This window comes from Lacerta agilis, chromosome 16, assembly GCF_009819535.1.
Source record: "Lacerta agilis isolate rLacAgi1 chromosome 16, rLacAgi1.pri, whole genome shotgun sequence".
Lineage (NCBI taxonomy): Eukaryota > Metazoa > Chordata > Lepidosauria > Squamata > Lacertidae > Lacerta > Lacerta agilis.
In genome coordinates, this window is record NC_046327.1 from 32,907,376 (window position 1) to 32,931,704 (window position 24,329).

The window sequence follows — 24,329 nt, forward strand, 5'->3', positions numbered from 1 at the left end:
GTGAGGTGAGTGAGGCTGAGAGACTTCAAAGAAGTGTGACTAGCCCAAGGTCACCCAGCAGCTGCATGTGGAGGAGCGGGGACGCGAACCCGGTTCACCAGATTACGAGTCCACCGCTCTTAACCACTACACCACATTGGCCTAACATGGACCTAACATGCCGTAGGGGGGAAGCCTGGCCTGCTCTGCATGCTCCATAGACTTGCACACCTGCACTGCACAAATCAATATGCACAGTGTCGATTCATGGGCATCTCTTGAAAATATGGCTGCCCTGATCAACGACTTAGCTTGCTGGTGCGGCTTGGACCAACTGTTGTGAGCAAACTGATGACCAGCCCAGCATCAGGAGGGTCATGTGTCAGAAGCAAACCTTAACTGTAAGCCAGGTTTTCAGGTAGGCAAGAAGAAGGAAACTTTTATCACATGTGGTGGACTTGTAATAAGGTCAAGGGATTTTGGGAGTCTATTTACAATGAACTCAAGAAGATGTTTAAATATACTTTCCAAAAAAAACCTGAAGCCTTTTTGTTGGGGTTGATGGGAGAAGAAATAGCTAAGAAGGACAAAAGATTGTTCATGTATGCGACAACTGCAGCGAGAATATTGCTTGCCCAAAAGTGGAAATTACAGGAGTTACCAACGATTGATGAGTGGCAGACGAAGATGGTGGAATACGCTGAATTGGCAAAACTGACCGGCAGGGTCAGAAACCAGGATGACTCGAGGTTTCAAAGAGACTGGAGTAAATTTGTGGAGTACTTAAGATTGAACAGAGGAAGTTTAAAGACACTTGTAGGATTGGAATAAACCTTTGACATAGTTTAACATGGCGTAATATGAACTGCGCGACAAGATTGGACTAGAAAACCGGTTGACGTGGGGGAGGGGAGTAATAGCTCGGCAGAGCATTGATTAAATGTATTGTATATTTGATATTGAATTGGCTGTAATTTGGTATATTTGGAAAATAATAAAAATTTATTTTTTTAAAAAAGCCAGGTTTTAACCCCAGAGATGCTGCCCAAACCCAGTCCTTTGTCATCAACATTGCTGCTACCGTAACATACGCTCATCAACTGACCACAGCAGAGGGGGGAGGCCAAATCCAGACCTCTTCCATTCCCCCCCCCCCCTTGAATTTGTTACCATGTGGTCTCAATTGGCTGCAGTCATTTCTGGGTTGTGGTGACAATAGCTGCCTCGAGCATGTAAATATCTATCCAATTTGCCATTCCAGGCAAGAGCTTCATAAGACCCAAGGTGCCCTTGCCCAAGAGAGACATACATACATACATACCGAAAGGCCATATGAAGAAGAGGGAGATACGGTCGTGGACTCCACTGGAGTGCTGTTAGTGCCTTGTTTTGGAGAGAGACAAACAGTGGGCGTTAGAGAAGAAGGGACCAGTTTCCACCTGACTCAGGTCATCTTTTGCCAGGCAATGAATTATTTTACACTCCTCCCTGTTTCATTAGACCACAGCCATGAGGTAACATGCCACATAGGGTCCTGTCCCCATGGAGAGCCAAATTGCAGAATGGCCCAGTTCATTAGGTCTGAACACACACACTCTTTAAAAAAAAAATATTTAAAAAAAAAGATTTTCATGAATTACAAAAGAATGTGCAACGTCTCTCCTTTTTTTGGTTCAGATTAGACGACAAAAAACAGAGAATGCACTGAAGATACACCTTTTAACACAGAGCATGTGAATCTCACATAAGAGGTACCGTATATACCCGAGTATAAGCCGACCCGAATATAAACCGAGGCACCTAATTTTCCTACAAAAACCTGGGAAAGCTTATTGGCTTGAGTATAAGCCGGTTCACCTTTGCCGCTGTGGAGGAGGAGGAGGAACGAGCAGCCCGAAAGCAACCCTTTGGGCTGCTCCTTCCTCTGCTTCCTTTGCCAAGTTTGCATTTATGCGAGCGGTTCAGGAATGGAACAAACTGCCTGGGGAGAGTAAAGAACCGCCGTTCTTGTACACTTCTTAAGGAATGGTTGACTGGGGAGAACGGGTGGCGGCACGAGCGGAGAGAAAGGGCTTCTTTCTCGCCACCCCCACCACCCGCCTCACTCAAGTATAAGCCGAGGGCAGCTTTTTCAGCACAAAAAATGTGCTGAAAAACTAGGCTTATACTCAAGTATATATGGTAGCTCGCATCTTGACGCTTACTTAGATACTGATGGCAGCATTGGAGAGGGTGTGACAGGTTGAGGTTGAATCCTGACAAGACAAAGTACTGTTTTGGAGGAACAGGGGGTGGGCAGGTATGGAGGACTCCCTGGTCCTGAATGGGGTAACTGTGCCCCTGAAGGACCAGGAGCACAGCCTGGGAGTCATTTTGGACTCACAGCTGTCCATGGAGGCGCAGGTTAATTCTGTGTCCAGGGCAGCTGTCTACCAGCTCCATCTGGTACGGACTGTCTTGCCAGAATGGTGCATGCTCTAGTTATCTCCTGCTTGGACTGCAGCAATGCACTCTACGTGGGGCTACCTTTGAAGGTGACCCGGAAACTGCAACTAATCCAGAATGCGGCAGCTAGACTGGTGACTGGGAGCGGCCACTGCCGAGACCATATAACACTGGTCCTGAAAGACCTACATTGGCTCCCAGTACGTTTCCGGGCACAATTCAAAGTGTTGGTGCTGACCTTAAAAGCCCTAAATAGCCTTAGGCCAGTATACCTGAGGGAGCGTCTCCACCCCTATCGTTCAGCCCAGACACTGAGGTCCAGCTCCAAGGGCCTTATGGTGGTTCCCTCCCTGCGAGAAGTAAGGTCACAGGGAACGAGGCAGAGGGCCTTTTCGGTAGTGGTGCCCACTCTGTGGAATGCCCTCCCATCAGATGTCAAGGAAATGAACAAATATTTGACTTTTAGAAGACATCTGAAAGCAGCCCTGTTCAGGGAAGTTTTTAATGTCTAATGCAGGCACCCCCAAACTCGGCCCTACAGATGTATTGGGACTACAACTCCCATCATCCCTAGCTAACAGGCCCAGTGGTCAGGGATGATGGGAATTGTAGTCCCAAAACAGCTGGAGGGCAGAATTTGGGGGTGCCTGGTCTAATGTTTTATCGCTTATTATTATTATTATTATTATTATTATTATTATTATTATTAATTCTGTTGGGAGCCGCCCAGAGTGGCTGGGGAAACCCAGACAGATGGGCAGGGTATAAATAATAAATTATGATGATGATGATGAAGACCCACTCTCCATTATTCATTCCCCACCGCCACCTGCGCAAATCAAATCATTGCGGGCTTGGCTTTGGGGAAGGCCGTGCGTGGGCTCTAGCACATAGCTGTCAACCCTCCCTGCTGTTTCCCAATGCTGTAATAAGGGAATTTCCTGCAAAAAAAGGGAAAGGTTGACAGCTACGCTCTAGCAGGATCCTAGAGCCCTCCCATCTCTACCCCCAAGCTGGGAAAGTGTTCACTAGGCTTCGGGACGGAGGCATGAGGACTCTGGGACACTGCGAGAGTCCTTGGGCTGCCTTCTCAAAGACAGGTAAGCCAACCTCCACCTTGCCAGGGAAGGAGGACCGTTTCAGAGGTTCCCAACTTCACGCATTTTTCCAAATACGCGTGGACCGCTGGAACTGAACCCTCACACAAGATGCAGTTCAGCTGTGTGGTGGCAAGGGGAGGGGCACACATGCGACCCTATTTATGGCAGTGGGAGGGGAGGTCGAGGAGCCGATGCAACTGCAGAGCAGGTAAACTTTTGCCGTCTCTGCATTTGCTGCTGCTCCCCCTTCAAGGAGAGAAGAGGTCATCCGCTCAGGGCCCACCCACCCCCACCACTGACATGCAGAGAGGAGAGATAAAGTAGGTGGGTATTGTTCCTTGCATCGATTTGTTACTTACTACATAAAATGTTTCACACTGACTTCTAACTGTAAAATCATACATAATAACAAATTTAAAACAGCATTGAAAAGTTTCCAGTCTGTGTCCTACACATGATAGTTTTGGCTTCTGCACAGCAGAGGTTTACAGTGCACCCAACCGTGCACCATGTACCCATGAGGCACATTTGCACATTTGTTTCACTGCATGTGCACTGCAAACAAACACTGCAGAAAGCTGTTGCCAGAGCATGTATCAGTGATGTGCACACATGGTGAAACAAATAGCACCTCACATGCTATGGTCTCTAGGGAATGGGGGGTGTCAGGGTTTGAGATTTATTTCTTACCTGCTGGTTAGTGGGTTGGGGTATTGCTTTGGCTGAGGCATCCAGGAGTTATTTATTAAGTCTATCATGTGCCTGGAAGAGCAAACCTTGGACTGCTTGAGGGAAGCATCAGAGAGCCCATTTCCGGTGGTCATGGACAAGCGGAGATTTGACACTGGATCAAGGGTGAACCAGTTGAGGAGAGCTCAGTTCAGACCTTTGGAGTCTGGTCTGGACTGTGGCACAGGCAAATACAGCCTGTTCTGACCCTTTTTTCCATCTCAAGATTTGGTGGCAACTATGGTGGATGCAGGTGGCACTGTGGGTTAAACCACAGAGCCTAGGGCTTGCCGATCAGAAGGTCGGCAGTTCGAATCCCTGCGACGGGGTGAGCTCCCGTTGCTTGGTCTCAGCTCCTGCCAATCTAGCAGTTCAAAAGCACCTCAAGTAGATAAATAGGTACCGCTCCGGCGGGAAGGTAAATGGCGTTTCCGTGTGCTGCTCTGGTTCACCAGAAGTGGCTTTGTCATGCTGGCCACATGACCCGGAAGCTGTCTGCGGACAAACGCTGGCTCCCTCAGCCAGTAAAGTGAGATGAGCACCGCAACCCAAGAGTCGTCTGCGACTGGACCTAATGGTCAGGGGTCCCTTTACCTTTACCCATGCCAGCTAGACCTTGGGTCTCTGGGTGCTGCTTGAAAATGCCAGGTTGGTCCATAATAAGATGTCCCTCACCCACAATTTAATCAAGGATGAAGAAACCAATGGGGCATCTATAACTAAGGCCTAGGTGGGGCAGCAGTGTGTGGTTGGCCTCCCCCAGCAATGCCCCCTGAGTACCAAGTATACCTCCAGGGTGTGTTTGGGGGCTGGCTGGGGGGGGCAGTCACTGTTACTGCCCAACCGATTCTCTACCTTAGCTATCAAACATGGTTTCAGACCTGGCATTGTGTCCCCCAAGACTGTTAGACTTGGAAGATGTCAACATTCACCACCAATCAGGCCCTCTGCCTGGTTCCCTGTAACCTCACTTCTCACAGCGAGGGAACCGCCAGAAGGCCCTCGGAGCTGGACCTCAATGTCTGGGCTGAACAATGGGGGTGGAAACACTCCTTCAGGTATACTGGGCTGAGGCCATTTAGGGCTTTAAAAGACAGCACCAACACTTTGAATTGTGCTCAGAAAGATACAGGGAGCCAGTGTAGATATTTTAGGACCAGTGTTATACGGTACCAGCAGCCGCTCCCAGTCACCAGTCTGCCAGCCACATCGTGGATTAGTTTTAGTTTCAGAGTCACCTTCAAAGGTAGCCCCACATAGAGCCCATTTCAGTAGTCGAAGAGGGAGATAACCAGAGCATGAACCACTTTGGCAAGACACTGTGTAAACAGGTAGGGTCTCAGCCGGCGTACCAGATGGAGCTGGTAGACAGCTGCCTGGACACAGAATTGACCTGCACCTCCAAACTGACTCCCAGGCTGAGAACCTGGTCCTTCAGGGGCACAGTTACTCCATTCAGAACCAGGGAGTCTCCCAAACCTGTCTACCCCACCCCCACCCCGCCAAAACAGTACTTCTGTTTAATGACAGCCCAACTAGTCCTCAGGCCCTGTCCTGTTCATGGGGGTTCTTCATCAATGACACATGATGTGGAGACAGGTGCATTTCAGAAAGGACCTCCCTTGGGCATCCGAGGCCTTAATTACCAGACCTCCACCTCCTCCAGAAGCCTTCACTTACAGAACTAAGCCCATGGGCTTTCAACCTCTCCTGGGACAGGTGTGGTTCTTGTTGGGACAGTTCTTTCTCTGAGGCATTCAGTTTCCATTTCAGACTGGGCACTGCCCAGGAACCAGAGGATGCATGGTGGAGCAACCTAGTTTGTGCCTTCTCTCTTGTGTTTCAGGGAATCCACACCCACCGCGCTGGGGAGGGCACGAGTGAGTCAGCCAGAGCTCACTCCTTGAGGCAAGGGAGCCAGAGGCACGCCCTGAAAGTGCTTTGCAATTGACAGGTGAAGCCTACAAAAACACTTCAAGGAAGTCCAAAGTGCCTCTGACACATTCCTAGAAAAGGGAGCTCCGTTCTGCTTTCTGGGATGATCTGGCGTTTTCCCTTCAAACTATTTCAGGAGCAAGAAGAATCCAAAGACCTATACTCCCTTAAATTGAATCCTAGCAAGAAGGGTGCATGACTTCGACGCCCATAATGAATTTGCTTCAAGGAATTTGCTCGCCCCCCCCCCAATCAGGAGTGCGTGCAGCAGCCAAGCCCCGTGACCAGCAGGGCTTCGCAGGACTGGGGCCTTCCTAAGTTTGTTCTGGAGAGGCAAGGCGCGGCCGCACAGGTGAGGCTGCTTGGTAACTCAAGGCACCTGGTGGCAAGAGCAGGGAAGGGATATAAGGTCAGCATTTTCCCTTTGGCTGTTTGCCACAGCAACATGCTTCCTGCCTTGCTGAGTCTGGCCTCCTAATTCCTGCCTCCTGCTTCCTGATCCCCGGACCTCGGCTTCTGAACTCCTTGCTTCTCGACCCTCGCCTTTGTGACTCCTTCTCGACCCCCAGGCCTTTGACTTTGTGACTTTCTGCTTCCCGACCCTCGGACCCCAGGTTTCTGGACTCGCATTCCTGCTCCCACCTCGCCATCTTGCCCCCAGTCCTGACGTCCTCTGCTGGGACTTCGTTCACCCGTAGACCAGACCGTGACACCCCCCCTTTTTTGCAAATTCCAAAGTTAAATATTCTTCAGACACTGTACATCTGTATTTGTACCATTTTTTGACAATCCATGCTATTTTGATAGAATCTCAACGTTTAGAAGTTGCTATCCAATAGTATTCTATTGCTGACATGCAACACTGTTGGGCAAGATAGAGCATCTAATGGTGTTCTGCATTGAATAGTATCTGAAGGCTGACACAACAAGTCGATCGGGCGCCTGGGGCGGCGCGCATGCCCTGCGCACAGGGGCAGGCAAGCCGAGCCGGGACAGGACGTTCTGTGGGGCCTCCGAGGAGTCTGCCTGCCTCCTCCCACTCAGCCACCCTACAGCTGGGGGGGGAGGCAGCGGGTGGACTGTCTGGGCAGAGCGGAGCCTGCGTGTGCCCAAGCCACTGAGTCTCTCCCAGGAGATACGCATGGCTCGGGCGCACTGCAGGCCCCACAGTGAGTGCCGCCCGGCATTTTGTCACCCCCCTCAGTGGTGACACCCGGGGCGACCCGCCCCCACCGCACCCCCCTTCCTCTTTAGAGAAAGCTTTCTGCCTGTTGGTCACTGAATGCTCTCTAAGCACTTAATGCAGCGGTGGGAAACCCTTTTGCAGGCCGAGAGCCACCTTCTCTTCTGGGCAACTCTTCAAGCCACATGCCAGTGGTGAATCAGTATACAATAAGCAGCACAAAAACGGCGCACGCAAATCTACCAAACCATTCCACGTTCTGAATTCTATATTGGTAGTCCAACCAAAGAGAGAGCAATACAAGAAGTCTAACAAAGAAGCCACAAACAGAAAACTCATTCAAGTTAGTGCAACAGGACAATCTCAGTCTTTAAATTTCTTTAGCCAGGCTCATGTAGATATTGGTGAAAAAAGGTTCAGTCAGATGAAATATCAATGATGATACGCACAGATGTTAATTGATGAAAGCAAGTCCAATCAGATGAAATATTGAAGATGTTACGCACAAAAGTTACCATACTTACAATTTACATGTTACATCTCATCTTAACTAGAACATCTATTGCTCTCTCTTTGGTTGGACTACCAATATAGAATTCAGAACGTGGAATGGTTTAGTAGATTTGTGTGCGCCGTTTTTGTGCTGCTTATTGTATACCGATTCACCACAAGTATTGGCAGCATAGGTTTATTTTTTCAACATGCCAGTGGTGGGCAGGTCCAGGCACAAAAGTGTACAGAGACATGAATTTACATTTTCCCCTTTGTACAGTAAACTAATTTCTACACGGACACAACCCTCTTCCCTCTCCATTCTCCTTCCAGATAAATAAAAGTCATTACTGGAGTCCAAGGACACGTTGCAGCCAGGGGCGTACAAAGCGGGGTGCGGAGAGGGCGGTGCGCCCCAGGTGCCACTCGGAGGGGGTGGCAAGATGGCCCCTGCCTCCCCCCCAGCTGTAGAGCGGGCGAGGGTGCACGCAGTCAGTATGGGCGCCTCTCACGCAGCGACTGTATAGGCTGCCACGCATGTGCACTCTGTACGGGATGCCACACATGCACTGTGTGGACGGCATGCGTTAGCGGCAACCTGTACGGACACCGCGTGAGCGACAGCCCGTACGGAGTGTGCACGTGTGGCAGCCTGTACGGTTGCCGTGTGAGCGGTGGGCTGCCGCACGTGCGCACCGTATGGGATGATGCACATGCGTTCCCCTACGGGTGTCACACGTGTGCCACTGGCTGGTTTGTCCCGCCCCAGGTGCCAGAGAGGGTTCCTTCACCACTGATTGCAGCCGGACAAAAAACACTCAAGGAAGATGTGAAGCAAGGTAAATGAGGCTTGGAGGGGGGAAAAACAAAATCAAAAATTAAAAAATTCCTTCCAGTAGCACCTTAGAGACCAACTAAGTTTGTTCTTGGTATGAGCTTTCGTGTGCATGCACACTTCTTCAGATACACTGAAACGGAAGCTCATACCGAGAACAAACTTAGTTGGTCTCTAAGGTACTACTGGAAGGAATTTTTTTAAATTTTTTATTTTGTTTTGACTATGGCTGACCAACACGGCTACCTACCTGTAACTGGAGCTTGGGGAAGAAGTTGTGGCTGGGTAGGGGACATGGCCTGGGGAGAGTTCTAAGGGCCAGAGATATAGGCCAGTGCGCACACAAACACACCATGCTGATCACTCACCTTGACACAAAGTGGGCTGTAAGCAGGACTGGAGAGAGACTGCCAGAAGGAATCCAAGCTGTTCCAAGCGAGCCATCACCCTCCTCCCCAGCCAGGAGTGGGGCAAGGGGAAGGCAGAGGTTTCCCCACTGCCTCCGCCAAGGAAGGAAGGGAAGCCACAGGCCAAAATGCTCCCTTTACCCCACAGCTGCCTCCAAAACGCTTCGGCCGGTATAAAGTCCTGCAATATGCGATGGTGGAGTTAAAGGCCTGGAATTTTCAAAGAGAGGGAGAGAGAAAGGAAATCTGTGATACTCAAAAATCTACAGTTACTCCTGCTACCTGCATTTGCAGGGATGGAATACCTGCACACACCCAGACATTGCTGGACACCAGCTCCTAGCATCCCCCACCCAGCATTCCCGACGAACTGGAAATTATTTATTTTATTTTATTTATACCTGACATTTGAGGAAAACTTTCCTGAAAAGGCAAAGTTTCAAAAACTACCAATATATATGAACTACTTATCTCAAACGTAATCCGTTCCAGAAATGCGTTCCAAAACCAAGGCATGCTTTCCCATAGAAAGTAATGCAAAATGGATTAATCCGTTCCAGACTTTTAAAAACAACCCCTAAAACAGCAATTTAAAGCATGAATTTTACTATCTGACGAGACCACTGATCCATAAAATGAAAGCAATAAACAATGTACTGCAGCCACACAATCAATCAATCAATCAGTAGCTGAACTGGGTTCCACACAGTCACGAAAACAAAACAAAAAAGCCGCAAAAACGAAAACGCGAAATATATAGCAAAAACAGACAGACCTCAGCGTAACACTCAAAATGGAAGTGTGGCACTCAAATCAGAAGCGTTACATTCAAAACGGAGCAGGTTTTGGTTCCGAAAAAAGTTTGCAAAACGGAACACTGCCAGGTTTGCAGTGTTTGGGTTCCAAGTTGTTTGAGTACCAAGGCGTTAGAGAACCAAGCAGGGGCATTGCTGGGGGGGGCGCCCCGGGTTCCAGGGGAGGGGGGTGAGTCTCAGCATGCCCACCCCACAACTCATAAGTTGCTCAGTGCAGCAGCTGGCTTACACGGCACACAGTTTGCTTTTTCCTTCCTGCTGGGAAGAGCCACAGAAGCACAGCTCTGCCCAGCCAGGGCTTCACCCAGCAGCCTGGCACATTTCACCAGGGCACTGCTCTCTCAGGGGGTACAAAGGTGCCATCTTCAAGGGGTGACATCTGGCACCTCCACCTAGAGCCTCAAGCATAAGCCAGAGCAAACCCAGTAGCTTTGGGCTTAGGACTCACCACAGCACTAGAAACACATTAGCTGTGCTTGCCTTACTCAGTCCACCTGGACCTGGGGTGCCATCTGCCCACACCCCTTCAAGTCACAGTGAGCATTTTGCGATCCCCCACAATGCTTTGCGGCACCTAATGAGGTGCCGCAAAGCATTGTGGGGGAATGCAAAACGCTCACTGTGACTTGAAGGGGTGTGGGCGGATGTGGGGGGGGGGACAAAAAAAATCCACACCGGGTACCACTTGGGCTTGCTACGCCTCTGGAACCTAAGTGCCAATGTAGTCATTTGTTGTTATTTAGTAGTTCAGTCGTGTCCGACTCTTCGTGACCCCATGGACCAGAGCATGCCAGGCACTCCTATCTTTCATAATACTACACAATTAAAATGGCACAGTCCAATAAAAGCATATAATTGCTATATAAAAGAAGAAGAGTAGAAAAGTTTGGATTTGATATCCCACTTTATCACTACCGAAAGGAATCTCAAAGCGGCTAACATTCTCCTTTCCCTTCCTCCCCCACAACAAAGACTCTGTGAGGTGAATGGGTCTGAGAGACTTCAGAAGTGTGACTAGCCCAAGGTCACCCAGCAGATGCATGTGGAGGAGCGGGGACGCGAACCATGTTCACCAGATTATGAGTCTACCACTCTTAACCACTACACCACACTGGCTGAGAGAAAGCATGGCAAGAGCATTCTCAATTAAAATTATGGCCATGAGAAGGCTGCAGTACATGGATAGGTTTTTAATACCCACTTGAAAACGAAGGCAGGTGGTGGTTGCTCAAATCTCAATCTGAGCAGAGTCTTTACAGGTACGAGAATACCTTTGAAAAAGGGACCTCTGTTGTGCTTGCTGTCATTGGCAGACTCACCAGGAGGGCTTCAGAAACGGATCTTGTAAGACATGGCAACATTGCCTTAAAGAGTTCTTACTGCGCAGATGCAAAGTCAGGAATGTGAAGCTTGTTGTTTTTCAGTCGTTCAGTCGTGTCCGACTCTTCGTGACCCCATGGACCAGAGTACACCAGGCACCCCTATCCTCCAATGCCTCCCGCAGTTTGGCCAAACTCATGCTAGTCACTTCGAAAACACTGTCCAACCATCTCATCCTCTGTCATCCCCTTCTCCTTGTGCCCTCCATCTTTCCCAACATCAGGGTCTTTTCTAGGGAGTCTTCTCTTCTCATGAGGTGGCCAAAGTACTGGAGCCTCAACTTCAGGATCTGTCCTTCCAGTGAGCACTCAGGGCTGATTTCTTTAAGGATGGATAAGTTTGATTTTTTTTGCAGTCCATGGGACTCTCAAGAGTCTCCTCCAGCACCATAATTCAAAAGCATCAATCAGTCTTCTTTATGGTCCAGCTCTCACTTCCATACATTACTATTCCTTCTTGGATCACTTCCTTGTCGTGGCGAAGGGGCTTGAATAACTCAGGGAAGCTATGAGCTATGCCATGCAGGGCCACTCAAGATGGACAGGTCATAGCGGAGAGTTTAGACTAAATGTGATCCACCTGGAGAAGGAACTGGCAAGCCACTCCAGTATCCCTGCCAAGAAAACTCCATGGACAAAGACAACAGACTGTAAAGCACTCGGCAATTAAATGAACCGAAAGAAAGCCAAAGCTTGCCAAGCTCCAGAAGTACGAAACGGATAAGAAAATGCCATCTTTGTGGGCCAGCTATCCCTGTTGTCACTGAGCAGAACCTCTTCGTGAGGCAGAATGGAGAGCGAACCTTTCAGCTACAAGAAGTCTGCATTGTGCCAAGCAAATGGGCTGAGATGCTGATGCAGAAAAAAGGGAACAGCCCCAAGTTGCAATAGAACAGGATTCAATAAATCCCAATTTGAAGCTTGCGCAGTTCTTCATTGGATAAATCTAAATACCATTAACAGCTGACCATTTTTTGCTAAGCGATTTGCTTGCTAATACAGTGGTACCTTGGTTTACAACCATAATCCGTTCCGGAGGTCTGTTCGTAAACCAAAAACAGGTTCTAACCCAAGGCGCGCGTTCAACAATGGGGCCTCCAAAAAAAATTGTAATAATAATTTTTAAAAAGGGTTGTAATCCAAAAAAAGGTCGCAAACCGGGACACGCACTTCCGGGTTTGACATGTTTGTAATCCAAAACGTATGCAAACCAGACTGTTCGCAAACCAAGGTAGCACTGTAGTTAGAAATGATCTGACGGTAATTCCCCAATGGGAGTCAATATTGCATACAGATGTTCTCCAAGTGGGCAAAAGAGGTGGGGTGGAGCAGGGGTGCCCTCATGCACTCTTGGGTACAGGCGATGCTTCCAGTGGCAATTCCCTTAAGTTTTCAGCCACCATGTTTTTAAATAATTTGTTAATTATTATTAAAGGTTTCTTAGTTTGCAAAAATACATACATTGCCACTTTTTTCAAGTTATGTTTTCTACAGATCAGTTTCATTTGTTGTGAGACATTAGTGTTACATACAGTGTTGGGTTAGGAAGAAAAGAGGGGGGAAGAGGGGGGAATGTTGAGTGGGGTGGGGTGGGGTGGCAATGCTCCTATTCTTCTACTTAGTGTATGTGTGGGGTTTTGTGTCAGCGTCACTTGTGTGGGTTCTCTTACTTGTATTCGCTTGTTGTATTTCCTTGGTGGTGAGAGAGGTTGGGGGTGGCCTAAGGTGGAGTTATGGTCTGAAGCTCAACATCAAAAAAACTAAGATCATGGCCACTGGTCCCATCACCTCCTGGCAAATAGAAGGGGAAGAAACTGAGGCAGTGAGAGATTTCACTTTCTTGGGTTCCATGATCACTGCAGATGGTGACAGCAGTCACGAAATTAGAAGACGCCTGCTTCTTGGGAGAAAAGCAATGACAAACCTAGACAGCATCTTAAAAAGCAGAGACATCACCTTGCCGACAAAGGTCCGTATAGTTAAAGCTATGGTTTTCCCAGTAGTAATGTACGGAAGTGAGAGCTGGACCATAAAGAAGGCTGATCGCCGAAGAATTGATGCTTTTGAATTATGGTGCTGGAGGAGACTCTTGAGAGTCCCATGGACTGCAAGAAGATCAAACCTATCCATTCTCAAAGAAATCAGCCCTGAGTGCTCACTAGAAGGACAGATCCTGAAGTTGAGGCTCCAGTACTTTGGCCACCTCATGAGAAGAGAAGACTCCCTAGAAAAGACCCTGATGTTGGGAAAGATGGAGGGCACAAGGAGAAGGGGATGACAGAGGATGAGATGGTTGGACAGTGTTCTCGAAGCTACTAACATGAGCTTGGCCAAACTGCGAGAGGCAGTGAAGGATAGGCGTGCCTGGCGTGCTCTGGTCCATGGGGTCACGAAGAGTCGGACACGACTGAACGACTGAACAACAACAACAAGGTGGAGTTGGTTGTCTTTGGTTGGCTGTCCCCAGAAAAACAACAAGCAAGGCATGGCATTTCAGAAGGGGCTGAATTCTCGGATGTGGCAAGTGTGCTCCATGAGGAGTCATGGTGGGTGGTGCTGTGGGTTAAACCACTGCGCTGCTTGGGCTTGCCGATCGAAAGGTCAGTGGTTCGAATCCCCGCAACGGGGTGAGCTCCATCGAGAAAGGTAAACGGCGTTTCCGTGTGCTGCTCTGGTTCGCCATAAGCGGCTTAGTCATGCTGGCCACATGACCTGGAAGCTGTACACCGGCTGACTGTGGTGGCGCTGGGGACACAGGTGGCACTGTGAGTTAAACCACAGAGCCTAAGGCTTGCCGATCAGAAGGTCGGCGGTTCGAATCCCTGCGACGGGGTGAGCTCCCATTGCTTGGTCTCAGCTCCTGCCAATCTAGCAGTTCAAAAACACATCAAGTGCAAGTAGATAAATCGGTACTGCTCCGGCGGGAAGGTAAACAGCGTTTCCCTGAGCTGCTCTGGTTTCGCCAGAAGGGGGTAGTCATGCTGGCCACATGACCTGGAAAAACTGTGCGGAAGTGGACAAACTCCAGCTCCCGCCGCCTTTATAGCGAGATGAGCGCCACAACCCCAGGCTTGTTCGCGACTGGACTTAATTGTCAGGGGTCCCTTTACCTTTACCTTTACCTTTACTCTGGCCCCTAGAGTCACTTACAGATTTCATTTTCCAGGTGTACACCGAAAGTACACCATTTTAGGTGCGTCCGATATGTACGTGACCACACACACATGCATCGTGCCGAACCCGGAAGTGACCCAAAAACATCACAAAAAGGGGCGGAAGTGACACGGGCTATTTGCAGGCTTTTTCAATAGGTGTTCCAAGTATACGCAAGTTTACACAAGTGCGCAGTGACCTGGAACACAACCGCTGTGCAAACAGAGAGTTGCCTCTACTTTAAAATGTAATGTATATTTGCAAATGTGTGTCCACTCATCAGGGAGCCAGAGCTAGCTGCTCCTTCCTGTCCAATGTACTCAGGGATGGCATGTCAGTTTAAGACAGGCCCCAAGTGAGCTTGCAAGGTCTATCCTAACAACACTCCCCAAGTGGATCTGTGAAAGAGAGCAAGTCCAAGCAGCTCAGCAAGAACCAGCTAGACCAATTATCAGGGTCATAATGCCCTTTTTCCTGTTCTGCCTTCCCCTCCCCCTAGGGATCAACACCACACCCTGCAGCTATACCTATTAAAAATAGGGACTGTGTGTTTTTCTTACTCACTACACCAGTGTTTTTCAACCACTGTTCCGCGGCACACTAGTGTGCCGCGAGATGTTGCCTGGTGTGCCATGGGAAAAATTGAAAAATTTGAAAGATTTTAAAAAACCAGCCAAACAGACCCAGGTTGCGCACTGAATAAAGTATTTTATAATTTTTCATATTTCTGTTTACTTACTATTTCATAATAAAGTAATTATAAAATACTTTCTTTGTGTTTATTTGATTCCTATTCAAGAGAATTACTTTATATATAGTCAATATAGGCACAGAGTTAATTTTTTTAACATTTTCTAATGGTGGTGTGCCTCGTGATTTTTTTCATGAAACAAGTGTGCCTTTGCCCAAAAAAGGTTGAAAAACACTGCACTACACTAATGAATAGTGCGTATTAAATTTGCTCCTGTTATATACCGGTAATAACAATCTGTAGCATTTCTTGCATAAAGTCTTTTGTCATGCTTTGTTACAGGGATGGAGAATCTGTGCCCTTCCAGAGGCTGTTGTACTCAAACTCCCATCAGCCCCAGCCAGCAAGGCCAATAATAGTCAGGGATGATGGGAATTCTAGTCCAACTGTAGGTTCTCCATCAGTAGGAGAAAATAACAAGGCCAACCAGAGGATATTGAGAAGCAAAGCAGCTAGTAAGCCTGATCTTTATTAAAGATCAGGAGAGGAGAGCGGGGAAGGACCCAGAGCCATGCGTGCAAGCCCTTATATAGACATTTTAAATTGCCCACCCTGGAGTCCAAGACCACTCCCGGAAATATCATACATACATCACAGAAGGGGTGTAACCCAAGACCACCACCACCCCAAGATACATCTGGAAGAGATGCACTCCAACTGGAGAACACCCTTTACCAAAGGTGCCATGGGCTTTGAAGATGCTCAAACTCAGGATGAAAGGGAGAAATGTGCTAAGAGTAAGGCATGCTTGGCAAACCCTCACTGTGATCAACTCCTGCCCAGAAACCTATGTTCCCACTGTGGAAGGATGTGTGGATCCAGAATTGGCCTCCACTTACGGACTCACTGTTAAGATAGTGTTCATGGAAGACAATCTTACTTGACTACGGGTGATCGAAGAAGAAGAAGAAGAAGAAGAAGAAGATATTCTGTTGTCACCAAAGTCTACCCAAAGCAACCCTGTGCAAGACTTCACCATCCATGTGATTACCAGGGCCTCTTCACACATTACACTATCAAGATAACCCATGGGCAATGAGCAGGTGTTCAAAAATGTGTACCTCATTTAGGTATACTTGTTGGAGACCCAGGACTGGCTGTAACTCATTTTTCAGAAGACACACAGTGTTGGGGTGCAAAGTGGGAGAAACCTCAGAGTTGTTGCTGGGAAATGTGTGAAATGCCAGGCAGTGGAGCCAAGCTGACAAAGGGTTGCAATCTTTTCACGTTTACTTCAAAATAAGTCCCACTGAAACCTATGACTTAACTTCCACTAGCATAGCCTGATGGTTCAGTAGCTGAGCTATGAACCAGAAAACCCCCAGTTTGGATCACTTCAGGCAGGAACTCTTTGGCTGGGCTTTAGGCAAGCCACTCATTGATCTGTCCATGCACTGAGGGGTAATAACACAGGCCTACATAACAAAGAGTTGCAAAACTGACCCAGATTAAGCTTGGAACACTCCAAGGCAATGCGATATAAATGCACATAAAGGCAACAGATTAGCATTTAAATGATGCTGCCTAGAGGGGTAACAATGGACTTTCCTGGATTTGGAAGAGTTGAGTTCACTGGGTTGCCTCTGGCAAAACACATTCTCAGCCTAAACCTCACCTCAGAGAGGTTGTGGGGAAATATAAAGTGACACAGGCCCTATCATCATCATCATCATTATAGGGTTATACTGTAATTTAATGCTCAAACCTTCAGGGTTGGGTGGGGAAAGAGGTCTAAAAATAGCCAGCTTGCATTCACCAGCTGGGGCTAGGCAAGAGTCATGGAGTGACAGAGTTATTTCACATGATGACATAATTCCCTTTCAGCAATATCACACTTCCAGACATGGAGGGAACCAGAGGGAGGGAAGAAAACATGGCAGAGGAACAGAGCTTGGCATTGCAACATCACACAGGAACTGAGGAGGAGGAGGAGGATGAGAAGAAGAAGAAGAAGAAGAAGAAGAAGAAGAAGAAGAAGAAGAAGAAGAAGACAAGAAGAGTTTGGATTTGATATCCCACTTTATCACTACCTGAAGGAGTCTCAAAGCGGCTGACAATCTCCTTTCCCTTCATCCCCCACAACAAACACTCTGTGAGGTGAGTGGGGCTGAGAGACTTCAGAGAAGTGTGACTAGCCCAAGGTCACCCAGCAGCTGCATGTGGAGGAGCGGAGACGCGAACCCGGTTCACCAGATTACGAGTCTACCGCTCTTAACCACTACACCACACTGGCTCTCAGTGTGGAAGGAAGGAAGGCAAGCTAAGAGCTTGCTTGCTTGCTTGCTCGTTTATTTATTTATTTATCTTCCTCGCTCAACTTCCCCCACTTTTGGCAAGCAGCCCAAAGCGAAGTGGGGAGTCTTGTTTGACAACCTTTAAGCAGGACTCGCTGCCTCCCCCGCCACCCCACTGTTCCCACCCACCTACCTTTTTTGAAGTATTACACGCAAGCTCTTCCAAGGTATCATATAGACCCCTCTTTGACTAGAGTTTCATGCTGTACGATTTTCTGGTTACATTACAATATTATTGTGCCATTATGGTGGTGGTTGTTGTTATTTCTGGGAATGCCAGCGACATTGAAGGGGTCGCTATACAGTTTCAGAAACAAGAAAACATACAAACATACCTGTGACGTGCTATCAGTTATCAGTGATTTGAACACTGATCTCAGTCACCTGCTTTGTCAGTATTCTGGCTGTCTGTGTGTATATATTGTTATACGTTTAGGGGGACCCCCCCAACCCTAGAAATTAATAAATGGTAAAGGTAAAGGTAAAGGGACCCCTGACCGTTAGGTCCAGTCGCGAATGACTCTGGGGTTGCGGCGCTCATTTCGCTTTACTGGCCGAGGGAGCCGGCGTACAGCTTCCGGGTCATGTGGCCAGCATGACTAAGCCGCTTCTGGCGAACCAGAGCAGCGCACGGAAACGCCGTTTACCTTTCCTGCCGGAGTGGTACCTATTTATCTACTTTCACTTTGACGTGCTTTCGAACTGCTAGGTTGGCAGAAGCTGGGACCAAACAACGGGCGCTCACCCCTTCGCGGGGATTCAAACCGCCAACCTTCTGATCGGCAAGCCCTGAGCTCAGTGGTTTAACCCATAGCGCCACCCGCGTTTAATAAATGGTAGGATTTTGATTATTTGGGATACGAAGGGAGAAATACAAACTGCTGAGGAATTCCTGAGCTAGCCTGTGCAAATGAACTGGCCAAGCTAGAGCTATTAAGAAACAACACATGGCCATTGGGGGTCATTGGCAATGCAAGAGAACTGTCCTCCCCCCCCCTCCCACCTGTGTGAACAGAGACTGGGGATTTTGAAGGTTACTGGGTAACTGGATATGAGGTCACAGGGAAATAGTGTCTTTAGCAAGCTGTGCTGAGAAGAAGAAAGGGGAAGAAAGAGATCCATCTTATGCCAGACGGGTTGGGAGAGATTCATTGGGCTCCAGCGCTGAAATGCTGGAGGGAACAAGCCCTGCTTGAGACGACATGCCACAAGATCTGGACCCCCTCCATCCAAACTCAGGTACAAATATGTGAATAAATCATATTTCTTAAAGCAACAACAATACTGCAATTTTATTATTTATACCCTGCCCATCTGGTTGGGTTCCCCCAGCCACTCTGGGCAACATACAGCACAAACAAAAATGTAAAACAGTAGACATTAAAAATTTCCCAATACAGGGTTGCCTTCAGAGCACAGACCCTGGTTGAGGGCCAAGACCCCTGGAGTCCCATACACAGCTCAGCAGGGATTGAGGGGGCAGTAACAAACATGCAATGCTTATTTGTTTAAAGCAGGGGTGAGGAATATGTCCCCCCCCCAAACAAATGTTGCTGCAAAATCAGCCCTGACCACTGGTGCTGCTGGCTGGGGCCGATGTGAGTCAGGAGTCTAGCAACACCCTGATTTAAACATTTGTTTGCCATTTCAGAAATGAAGATCCATTTCAGAGGAGCAGAAAATTTGTTCTGAGCAGGGGGAGGGTTAGGACAAATTTTGACATTACAACGCTCATCAGTTGGCACTCTTTCACTGTCAGCCTCTGCACAACTCCCATTTCCACCCACAGCTGCTCTCAACTGCTCAAACAACGTCTATCTGTACTCACCCTTAGTATGCCACCACTGCATGAAGTCCTCGCCCCACCACATCCCTCTCTGCGGCATAGGGCCAGTGTGGTGTAGTGGTTAAGAGCGGTAGACTCGTAATCTGGGGAACCGGGTTCGTGTCTCCACTCCTCCACATGCAGCTGCTGGGTGACCTTGGGCTAGTCACACTTCTTTGAAGTCTCTCAGCCCCACTCACCTCACAGAGTGTTTGTTGTGGGGGAGGAAGGGAAAGGAGAATGTCTGCCGCTTTGAGACTCCTTCGGGTAGTGAAAAGCGGGATATCAAATCCAAACTCTTCTTCTTCTTCTTCTTCTTCCCAACGCAAAATGGTTGCCACTTTCTCAGGCTGAAAAAGCACTCCTCATAGCTGTCAACTTTTCCCTTTTATTGCGAGAAAATTCAGGGTGGATTTGATTTAAATCAAACTTATTTAAATCACGATTTAAATCACTAGTCAGTAAGGCTCAGGGTGGATTTAAATAAAAAAAAGGATTTTTTAAATTTAAATCGGATTTTTAAAAATTTAAATCAGTTTCATTTAAATCAAATCCACCCTGCGAGGAATCCTATTCGGAGTAAGGGAATTTACCTTATAAAAAGGGGAAAGTTGACAGCTATGCTCCGGATTCAGATGGAAGACATCTGTAAGCCTCTCTACACCCAGGAAAGGGAAGCCCACAACAATTCCTTTCTGCTGGGTCATGCCCCAATGAACTACATCTCCCATCATGCAGGCTGAGGCCAACTGAAACTGTAGTCCAAAATATTTGAAGGGCATCATATTGGTGGGGAGGCTGTCTTATACCATAGCCACCTCCCCAATGTTAGCAGCTCCCCCCCCCCCCATGTTAACAGTCCTCAGGCCTTATGTACATTCTAGACATTGTTGTTTGCTGAGAAGCATGACTTTCTGCCACAGCCAATTACACCTAAGTCTGCAACCGTCTATAATTTTTTTTTGGGGGGGGGGGTCGCATATTTATTCTTGCTGCTTCCACTTCCTCTGTGTCAAGTCTTATTCTGCAAGCTCCTCACACCAGGACCTGTCGTCTTGTTCTCAGCAAAGCACCCCACACCTTGAAGCCACTATATACAGCTGAAACTTGAAAAAGTAGAATATTGTGGAAAGGTTCATTCTTTCAGTAATTCAACTTAAAAGGTGAAACTAATATATGAGATAGACTCATGACATGCAAAGCGAGGTATGTCAAGCCCTTATTTGTTATAATTGTGATTATTATGGCTTACACCTGATGAGAACCCCAAATTAACAATTTCAACTTTGGGGTTTTCATCAGCTGTACGCCATAATCTTCACAATTATAACAAATAAAGGCTTGACACATCTCGCTTTGCATGTCATGAGTCTATCTCATATATTAAACTCCAGTAGCTAACGAAGACAATTGCTTACATAAATTAACTTTTTCACAATATTCTAATTTTTCGAGTTTCACCTGTAAACAACACTCCAAAGACCTTTCATGTCCCAGGAACTCAAGGAGCTCTGTGAAGTACTAGTACATGGGTAGCAAACTAAGGCCTGGGGGCCAGATCCGGCCCAATCACCTTCTAAATGCGGCCCACAGATGGTCCAGGAATCAGCGTGTTTTTACATGAGTAGAAGGTGTGCTTTTATTTAAAATGCATCTCTGGGTTATTTCTGGGGCATAGGAATTTGTTCATATTTAAAAAAAAAAAATAGTCCGGCCCCCCCACAAGGTCTGAGGGACAGTGGACCGGCCCCCTGCTGAAAAAGTTTGCTGACCCCTGTTAAATCTAGTACTTCATTGGTGCCTTCCGTTTTCAGAAGATTTCCCCACACATGGTAATCTTCCACACACAAACAAAAACACACAGGCACCCCACCAGTTTTGCAGCAGAACATTTATAACTGAACATTCCCCAGATTACTGGTTCAGTGGGAGTAACACGTCAAGCACTGCTCCATTTCCAGCGCTGGAAACAAAACTGCAGATTGCCTAATAGCCATGTCGGCAGGAATTTTAATTTACTGAGTCAGATCCATCCATCGTCCACCTAAGGCCAGCTTTCTGCATGCAACAATACCACGAGATGTGCCTCACAAGTTCACCAGCAAGACACATCTGGCAACACAAAAGGTTGCCTCTTGTAGTTACTGTGCCTGCTACCCATCAGTGAATCAATCTAATCCTTTTCTAAAAGCTTTACAAACGTCCTGTGGCGATGAATTCTTTTGCTTAATTGCACATTGGAGGGGATCCAAAGGGCTGCTTTTGGTATGCTCCTGGGCTTCGATGTGCTCCCCCCACCATGGTAATTTTTGCCTCCCACCACCACCACCACTGCAGACAGACACACTTACACAAACCATTGCCACCACATTACAAGCGGCTCTCGCAAAGATCTGGAGGGCCCCAGGTTGGGGAAGGCCGATTACCTTAATGGCCTTATAGCACCTAACAACTTTGGAGATAATTGGGGAGTCAGCTATTTCGCCTCTTGCTCTGCTCAAGAGCTTCCCAGGGGGGCATCTAACTGGCCACAATACTAGACTAGCAGGGCCTTTGGTTAATCAATTAATTTTATACCAATATAGTTAAAATTTCTATAAAAGGCAATAAAAATGCAAGTAACGTGCAATAAAATTTCCTAAAAATTAGACACAAAAAAATAACACAAATAAAACTGAACATCGTACAAGCGATTTTTTGGGGGGGGGGATAAAGTACCCAGGAAAGCTTGGGTAAACATGTTTTTAAGAGGCATATAAAGGTATTGTCTCTCTGCTTATTTAACTTATATGCAGAATTCATCATGCGAAAGGCTGGACTGGATGAATACCAAACCGGAATTAAGATTGCCGGAAAAAATATCAACAACCTCAGATATGCTGATGATACAACCTTGATGGCAGAAAGTGTGGAGGAATTGAAGAACCTTTTAATGAGGGTGAAAGAGGAAAGCGCAAAATATGGTCTGAAGCTCAACATCAAAAAAAACTAAGATCATGGCCACTGGTCCCATCACCTCCTGGCAAATAGAAGGGGAAGAAATGGAGGCAGTGAGAGATTTCACTTTCTTGGGTTCCATGATCACTGCAGATGGTGACAGTAGTCACGAAATTAGAAGACGCCTGCTTCTTGGGAGAAAAGCAATGACAAACCTAGACAGCATCTTAAAAAGCAAAGACATCACCTGGCCGACAAAGGTCCGTATAGTTAAAGCTATGGTTTTCCCAGTAGTAATGTACGGAAGTGAGAGCTGGACCATCAAGAAGGCTGATCGCCGAAGAATTGATGCTTTTGAATTATGCTGCTGGATGAGACTCTTGAGAGTCCCATGGACTGCAAGAAGATGAAACCTATCCATTCTCACGGAAATCGGCCCTGAGTGTTCACTAGAAGGACAGATCCTGAAGTTGAGGCTCCAGGCCACCTCATGAGAAGAGAAGACTCCCTGGAAAAGACCCTGATGTTGGGAAAGATGGAGGGCAGAAGGAGAAGGGGACGACAGAGGATGAGATGGTTGGACAGTGTTCTTGAAGCTACTAACATGAGTTTGGCCAAACTGCGGGAGGCAGTGAAGGATAGGCGTGCCTGGCGTGCTCTGGTCCATGGGGTCACGAAGAGTCGGACACGACTGAACGACTGAACAACAACAACAAAGGTCGCCACTGCCTGTGCCTCACTAATGCAATCTGTGCCATCACAATCTGATAGTCATGAAGAGACTAGCAGGGTTGACTGCGGCAAGAATTTTGATAGCACAAAGGTGGAAACAGGAAGAAACACCGACAAAGGAAGAATGGATAGTGAAATTAATGGAATATGCAGAACTGGACAAAATGACGGGAAGAATCCGAGAACAGCGGGACCAGAAATTCACCAAAGACTGGGCTAAATTTACGAACTATCTGAAAGATAATGATACTCAATTGAATACGTTTGTAGGACTTCAAGAAGCTTTGAAGACAAATAAAGAAATATTATTGTAATTATGAATTTTATAGTGACTATTATGTATATGATAGTTTAAGCAATGATAGACTAAAGATGTATAGATTAAAAAGATAGAAACTTGAAAACCATGTGGGATGTCTGAGGGAAGTCAGGGCTATGAAAGCCAAAAAGGTGGAAAATATGGATGATTATGCGTGAAATTTTTTTGTAATATTTGTGCATTAAAACAATAACAATTATTATTTTAAAAAGGAGAGACTTAGCAGGGACTCCTTGGAAGATCTTAAAGATTGGCTTTATCTGATCTTGCATAGGCGCTTATTTTTTGGCCTGCATCTTAATATTTCCTAACACTGGGATGTCCATTTTCAACCCCACAGCCTTGCAAGTTGATGTTTCCCGCGATCCGTCTATTCTGAGCCCAAGACTCCTTGCCTGCATAGTTTCTGCCAGTTTGGTCCCCACCAGTTTATTACAAAGTTGATGCTTCTCAGCCATTTTCATGCATATAGGCCCACTATATATAAAGTCAACAAAAACAAGCGCTGAACTGCATTGGGCTGTATCTTGCAATGATCACTTTGAGGTGCAGAGGGCGGGGGCAGGACTCCCTACACAGAGAAATATAGCCTATCAGAAAAAAAAGCTAAAGTGCAGTCTTCTTCTCTGATGTGCTCATTTTCTGTGTGCAGGGCTTTTGGTATTGCGGAAGGATTGAAATATTCAGTTACCTAACTGTAGTTTGAAATGGAAAGTGCACCATTCCAAAACTCTAGGCCAGGGGTTGGCAACCTAAGGCCCATGGGCACAAGCGGACCATGGGGGTTGTTTAACCAGCCCACGAGCCGCCCCCGAACCGAGCCGCCCGCTCGGCGAGTCCCTACATGCTGCACTAAATCGGCACAGTGCGGCGCGGGAACTTGCTTCCGTGGCGCTGGAAATCGTGTCTGCGCATGCAAAGACGCCAGAAATCACATCTGCACAGATGCAGATGCCGGAGATTGCATCTGCGCAGACGCCGGAAATCGCGGGCACACATGCAATCTGGCGCACGGAGGG

At 47.4% G+C, this 24,329-nt stretch overlaps 1 protein-coding gene across 3 annotated transcripts in view; it reads right to left on the reverse strand.

Moving 5' to 3' along the window:
• CRB3 (crumbs cell polarity complex component 3) overlaps nucleotides 1-24,329 on the reverse strand; it is a 37,328-nt gene that overhangs the window by 7,746 nt on the left and 5,253 nt on the right. For 2 of the 3 annotated variants that reach the window (XM_033173667.1, XM_033173669.1), the window contains exons 2-3: nucleotides 9,067-9,315; nucleotides 1,301-1,362 (exon numbers count right to left, since the gene is read on the reverse strand). In XM_033173667.1, the coding sequence (XP_033029558.1) occupies nucleotides 1,301-1,362; nucleotides 9,067-9,142 (138 nt within the window). In that variant the 5' untranslated portion in view covers nucleotides 9,143-9,315. Of the gene's footprint in view, nucleotides 1-1,300; nucleotides 1,363-9,066; nucleotides 9,319-24,329 lie in introns of those variants that run through there. The other variant, XM_033173668.1, reaches the window with a different exon arrangement.